Source organism: Quercus robur, chromosome 9 (genome assembly GCF_932294415.1).
Source record: "Quercus robur chromosome 9, dhQueRobu3.1, whole genome shotgun sequence".
NCBI classification, from domain to species: Eukaryota; Viridiplantae; Streptophyta; class Magnoliopsida; order Fagales; family Fagaceae; genus Quercus; species Quercus robur.
This window is the reverse complement of record NC_065542.1, coordinates 43,903,112-43,910,428: the sequence shown is the minus strand read 5'-3', so window position 1 is coordinate 43,910,428 and position 7,317 is coordinate 43,903,112. Positions and strand designations below refer to the sequence as shown.

The 7,317-nt window shown below is 31.9% G+C and overlaps 1 protein-coding gene across 1 annotated transcript; it reads left to right on the top strand.

Moving 5' to 3' along the window:
* Positions 1–1,464: 1,464 nt before the first annotated feature.
* LOC126698569 (acid phosphatase 1-like) lies at positions 1,465–3,972 on the top strand. Its single transcript, XM_050395890.1, has 3 exons — positions 1,465–1,965; positions 2,800–3,009; positions 3,650–3,972. The coding sequence occupies exons 1-3, from the start codon at positions 1,580–1,582 to the stop codon at positions 3,825–3,827; spliced, it is 774 nt and encodes a 257-aa protein (XP_050251847.1). The 5' UTR covers positions 1,465–1,579; the 3' UTR covers positions 3,828–3,972.
* The last annotated feature ends 3,345 nt before the right edge of the window (positions 3,973–7,317 follow it).

Here is a 7,317-nt window from a genome sequence, read left to right as displayed (position 1 = left end):
GTCATGATTTTTTTGGGTTGGTGCGGTTGTTATTCTCTCTTACAAAAGAAGAGAGGAATAAATAAAAGAAGAAACATATATCATTCAATTCGAGACGAGTTTCATGGTTGGCATCTCTACTACTCCAAGTGTCTTTTCTTTTTGGGGTCCTCCACGATCCATAGCCATATCTTCTTCTTTTTTTTTGAAAATCATAGGCATATCTTTCTTGTCGACCAAATGATGACTGCAATAATGCAACCCACTAGTAACAACTGTGGATTTGAAATTGACCCAAAACCATATTCATATCTGACTCCTGATGTGATAAAAATATCCCTCTTGAGGGAAGTTCATAAATGACAATGGAAAAACTTGTACCAGTGTATGTAGAAGCCTTGACCTAACTACGTAGAATTATGTATAACCCCAAAAAAAAAAAAAAAAAAAACCTTTAGTTTAATTTAGAAGAACCAAGATTATTATTTTTGTTTGATTTAGACCTCTTCGTGTATTTGATTATTCTCTCAACTTAATGTTATTTACAAGAAGAAATCATTCGGAGATGGCTCTAAGATGGGGCAAAAGATTATGAATTTAAGATTTCATGAATATTATGAGGGATTAGGAACTACTTAGCTAACTCTTGGGGTTGTTTTTGTTTTTTTTTTTTTATAACATATAATTTAGGCATTTAAATATTGATATTGGACTCTTCTCAACAGCTAGAGTGACTGTTCATCAATGGCATGATTCTTCATTTTTGGGTCCCCTCTCTCTATGGGCCAATCCGCCAATCCTTAAACCTTTGCTTGTAATTGATGCATGGCTTGTGTCAGTTTCCATTATGGGCCAAAATCAACGTTGAGGGCCCTCCTTTGCTTGTAATCCTTAAACCTTTGCTTGTTATTAACATTTAGTGTTGAGGGACCTCCACGTGAAGCCCACAATGACTCCTTAAACCGAACAACTTATAGTCTTAGATCGAACATCAAAGTCAATAGGCATGCTATTGCTAATAACTTGATAAGAACACCCGAATCTACGCACAATTTCCCGACTTGTTAACATATGCAATTCTCAATGATTGATAAAAACAAAAAATAGTGAATTTAAGAAAATAGGAGTTAGTAAAAAGTATCCATCACTTACAATCGCACACATTAACATATTGTGAAATTGAATGTATAATTGAGTGACATTCTTGTCTGTTAGTTTATACTTCCCACCAAAATAAAATTTAAAAAACAAAACAAAAGCTTAAACCCAAGTGTGGAGACTGTACAAAGATGACAATATGAGTTTGCCTTTTGTCATGGCACATAAAAAGTATAAAACAAAAATTAGACATAAGCACATGGGTAACAAGACAGCAATTAAGAGTTGTTAAGCACGAATTTGCCTTTTGTCTACCAGTCCATTATTATGTATTTCATTTAATAAATTAGTTTACTACAACTCCAATTCAATCAATTACCCGTGATTTTCGAAAACAGGCCATGGCACCATGTCCCACTCTTGATCTGAGCCTTTATCATGAAACCTCACTCACACTCCAAATAGTTGCATCAATTTTTTGCCTCTGCCTTGTTTTGTGAGAATGCAAATGGGAAAACTCCTAGGATTCCTACTACTCTCCTCAACCCTCTTCATTGGCTTAGTGGCTGCAGATTGGAACATTTTAAACCAAAAAAGAAAACATGGGGTTGGATCTAGCTTGAAGAATTACTGTGAGAGTTGGAGGATCAATGTTGAGCTAAATAACATAAGGGGATTTGAAGTTGTACCCCAAGAATGCGTGGAGTACATCCAGAAATATATGACATCTTCACAATATAAAGCTGACTCTGAGAGGGCAATTGAAGAGGTCACACTCTACCTAACCAGTTGTTGCAGTTTGAATGGTGATGGTAAAGATGCATGGATTTTTGATGTTGATAATACTCTTTTGTCGACGGTGCCTTACTTCAAGAAACATGGTTTCGGGTAAGTCCAAACTCATCTCATATGATTCTTGTAATGGTACATTTTGATAGATCATATGGGAAACTTTTATGATTATTGTGTTTTTAATTAGGACTCTCCAAGTAAGTGCATTGACAAATTAAGGTCTGTTAATTTCAAATCTAGAAAGTGTCAGATCAGACAGTTTACCTTAAATAGAAATGCGTTTCTAATAAATTGTGTAATTTCTTACTTTAAATAGATATGGTGTTCTAAGAAATTGTACCCCTTTTTTATGCACTGCTATTATCTTGGCTTTGTTTTTCTAAAGTGAGGATGAAACGAGTCCAAGCAATGTATTGACATAACAAAATTCACAATATATATATATATATATATATATATATTTTTAACAATTGTTGAGGTAAAAGATTATGATTTATGTATGATAAAGTGGTGTTACACTAATTAAAATCTATCACCTCAATAAATAGTGAAAAAGTAGTGAAATTTATTGTGTCTGAACTAATTTTCTGCTCTATTTTGGTACAATGTAGAGAATTTTATTTATTTATTTTGTATTTGATTCATTTGTGAGGAATGATCCCCCTAACTTAGGGCTGCATATTTATTTGACTGACTTGAACAAAATTGGGCGTCATTTTAATTTTCTAATTAAGGTCCATTCAAAAGCGTTAGACTAAAGTGCTCAAATAAATTTATTTCACAATTTGTTGAAGTATCACATTAATGAGAAGTAAAACTTGCCACCTAAGCCAGTTGTGAATGCTCTTTCTTTTTACCAGTTGTGAATACATTTGTATGTTTTAGTTTTTTAAAAGACTAATTGATTTGGTGTTATAAAACTCAAATTAGGGGAAAGAAGTTGAATGCAACCTCTTTGGAAGCATGGATGAGAGAGAGTAAGGCACCAGCTCTTGAGCACACACTCAAGCTCTTCCATGAGATCAAAGACAGAGGGCTTAAGATCTTCTTGATTTCTTCAAGGAAGGAAACTCTCAGGTCTTTCACGGTTGATAACCTCATCAAGGTTGGGTACCATGGATGGACAAGTCTTATGCTAAGGTATGTTCATCCTCTACAATGTTTGTAATCTCTTCTTAAATTTTCTCTCCCCTTCGTTGCTTCCACATGAACTCAGCCATGGCTTTAAAATGAACAATATAATTAACACACATTTTGTACATGATTTTTTTTTTCTTCTGTTTAATAATGCTTTACTGAACCAAATTTTATGAAAACTTAAAAAGTTCTCAGTATCAAGAAGATGTTAAGAAAATTCACAGTGTTAGTCACATACAACCTAAATCATAATTGTTCTGAAATAAGGGCAGTATTTTACAGTGATAATAACTGTATGCTACATTATTTTATTAGAGAACTTTTCCATTGAATATTAATCCATTATTTAAAAAAAAGGCTGGTCGACATCTTTAATAAATATTTTCAATTAAAGATTAAAAAAAAAATTGCCATTTTTTTTAAATTGTGTAATTCAATAGTTATAACAATAGAGAAAGGGAGATCTGGACTTTGGATATCTCAATTGGAAACATGAGAAAGTATCAATTGAGTTATAATTCTCTTAGCAACTTTTTTCCATTCTACCTTAAGAACAAAGGAAAAAAAAAAGTGTTGGAATAAAATTAGTCGATAAAAGCCAGACTGTATCCTAAAAAAGTACATCTACCAACTATAAATACAGGGGTCTTGAAGATGAAGTACTAGAAGTGCAAAGATACAAATCAAAAGCAAGGCAACATTTGATTAATGAAGGGTACCGCATATGGGGAATTATCGGAGACCAGTGGAGCAGTTTTGAGGGGCCTCCGAGTGCAAAAAGAACATTCAAACTACCCAATTCCATTTACTATCTAGCGTAGAAGTCTCAAGCTCATCATGTTCATTCAAGTGCAAGCTATTGTTGTTCTTCTAGACTGTCTCTTATAGAATACATTTCTTTACCCCATCCTGCACCTTCCTCTTTGTTCAAGGCTATGAATATATATGAAACATTTACTTTGGTAATGCAATGTTGTGGATGTTGTGGCTCCAACTTAAGCTTTAAAATTTGACAATGAACATCTTTTGAACAACAAGTGATAGTCATACTTTTTCTTAGTCTGATTTTCTCTGATTTCTAATGAATCACTATCGTCCGATCATAAAAAAGGTCAAATTTTATTGTAAAAACTTATTAACAAAGGCATGAGAGCATAGCATTGAAAGTCATCGTAGTTACTCTTGTTGCTAAAAGGTCTTTTGCGACCATGCCTTCGTAAATATTCAATTAACGAGGCAATGATCCCAACTTGGCAATCTAACATGATATCGACAAGTTGGGTTGGGTTGTGTTAGTTGGGATCATTGCCTTGTTAATTGATCCACGCACAAATTTAAACCCAACTCAACTTGATTCATGCACAAATTTAATGCAATACATTAAAAGTTAATTTTGCAGTGCTTGTGATTAATTTTTTAATGAAAATTTTAGTTTAACATAAAATTTTATTAATAGAAGCAATTATTTTAAATTCACTTCACGAAAAGGAGGTTACACATGATTAAGTTTTATTGAAAGATTTAGTTTAGAATAAAATTCAATAAAAGAAAATATTTTAGAATGAAAAATGCTAAAATTTCTACAAATTTTATTACATAAAACTTACAAGTTGGTGTGATAATGACTGCGATTGGTGAGTTTTAACCACCTATAAAATGTAGTCCAGTTGAAGTGTGTCAAAGTGCATTTGTTAAGGTTCTGTTTTTTTATTGCAATCATCAACTTTTTTTAGGGAGTTGCACCACATTCAATTCAATGAATATTTGTTAATTTGCTACTGTTATTTTTCAATATAGTGAGATCCACTTTCTTTTTCCTTAATGAGTGCAATTGAGCAACCATTAACATGTTCAATAAAATGAATGTTTGATTTTTCTTTTAGTTTATTTTTGGAGATTGATAATTGTAAGCTTTAGGGTGAGTTTGGTTCAGCTTTTTGTAAAAGTGTATAATGAAAAAGTGGAGTTTTCAAAAAGTGCAAAATGAAAAATTGCATTTTCAAAAAGCTGAGTGTTTGGCTAGCATTTATAAAAGTGGCAGTTTGAGGGATAAATTATCAAAAAGGACAATGTATATATAAGGGAGTTTATTTCATACTTTTTTTTTTTTTTTTTTTTTTTTTGTGGATGTGAGTTTGGTTCATACTTAAATCAACTACTTCATCATACTTAAATCAATTTTTCTCTTTCTAAAAAAATTATTTTTTTCTCACCAATTTTAGCTAATAATAACCTACTACTTAAGATTTATTGTGAAAGTATTGTGAAAATATTGTGATAAAAATTGATACTGATTTTAATTTTAACGTGCTATTAAAATTATTATTTTTTGACCAATATTAGCTAATAATAACCTACTACTTAAGATTTATTGTGAAAATATTGTGATAAAAATTAATATTGATTTTAATTTGAACGTACTATTAAAATTATTTTTTTCTCTTTCTAAAAAAATTATTTTTTTCTCACCAATATTTGCTAATAATAACCTACCACTTAAAATTTATTGTGAAAGTATTGTGAAAATATTGTGATACGTGGGTTCCAGTTAGCTCAACTGGTAAAATCTCTGATGGTTGTATAAGATATCTAAGGTTTAATATCCGCCTACACCAAAAACTGATTGGTATCTTGGTCTGATGATAAAGAGATATCATCAGGAGCAGACGCCATAGATTGAAACTTTCTCAAAAAAAATATTGTGATACCATTTTCTTTTCTTCTTTTTTTTTTTTCCCTTTTTTCCCTCTTTTTTTATCCTCCACACACGTACCGCATTTTTTTTTTCCTTTTTTTTTCTCCTCCACACATGTACCCTTACATTTTTCTTTTTTTACTTCTTTCCTCTTTTGCAACCTACCACTTCCTCCAAACTCAGAACGTTCCAGCTCTACTTCTTCCTCTTTTTTTTTTTTTTCCTCTCTCTCTTAGCACTTCCTTTCTCCCTTTACTAAAAATATACTCTTACTCTTTTCTTTTTTTTTCCTTCTTTTCTCTTTTTTTCCTTTACTCTTTTCTGCTCTTTGTTTTTCCCAGAACATTCCATAGACTCACAGAGCTCTCCTTCAGTCATTCTTCCTCTTTTTCTTTTTTTTTTCTTCCCTTTTCTCTTAGCACATCGTCTGTAACACCCATGCAAGGGATTGATTTTTTTTTTTTTTCCTTAGCTAATTTGGGAATTTGTTATAGATTTTTTTTGTATTTGGATTTGGAAATTTGTTATTGAGAGGGCAGAGCAGAGAGATGAGATGAGAGGAATGAGGACCGCGTGAGAACTGAAGCCATTTATCAAGGGTAATTTGGTATTTTTCAGTAGAGCCCAATGGATACCATTCAAACACGCATTCGACTTTTTGTTTATGGACCTCCAGAGGTCCATAATTGTCTTGTGCGTTTATGCCTTCGTCCAAAACGTAACTTTTATATAAAAGTTGCGTTTCTGCTTCACCAAACGGTAATTTCTGTCCAACTTTTAAACAAATGCGTGTTTCAGCCCCTAAAAGCTGAAACAAACGTGCACTTAGAATATATATACTATTTCGTTATCATATTGTTCTCTCTTCTGTGACGCAAGAAAAAGGAAACAACCCAAACATCCTAAAAACAACATAACAACCCCAATCTTTACCCACAAATAAAGAAATGAAACGTACCATTGAGAAAATCTTGTTCTTGGTGCCTTCTGGGAGATTGTTTTAGGTGTTTTAGTCCCTTCTTTATTGTAGTTGTTCTTATCACATCAATTTCAACAACAAAAAATTACCAATGTGCTGCAGCGGATTTTGTGTTATACTTATCATCATTATTGTATTTATCTACTTGCTAAAACCACATTTTTTTTTTGGTGGGGGCCACAACCTTTTATAAAAATTCAAAATAACTCACACGAGAAGGTAGTAATTGATTTGTACCCATTGATCAAAGTTTGAATTAGAAAATTCTATTTATTTTTAGATAAACTGCAAACTTCAATATTTAATTATTCATAGACTAGGCACAACATTGGCTTGATACATTTTAAGCATAATACAATGACTTTAACCGAAACTTTTTATTTTTTATTTTCATATTTAAACTTAGGATTAAGGACCTGAAGACTTTAAATTAAACCAACCAAATACATGTGACTGTCCATGCCTTAAAGAAACCCCAATAATTAGTAGAAATTCCTTACATTTTATATATTCTCCAATCCCACAAGCACAATTAGTGGTTAAATTAATCATTAAAGCCCTTTTGGATATACACCACTGTAAGTTTTTTTTAAAAACCTTATCCCCTCTCCCTATGTGTATGTGTTAAAAAATACTT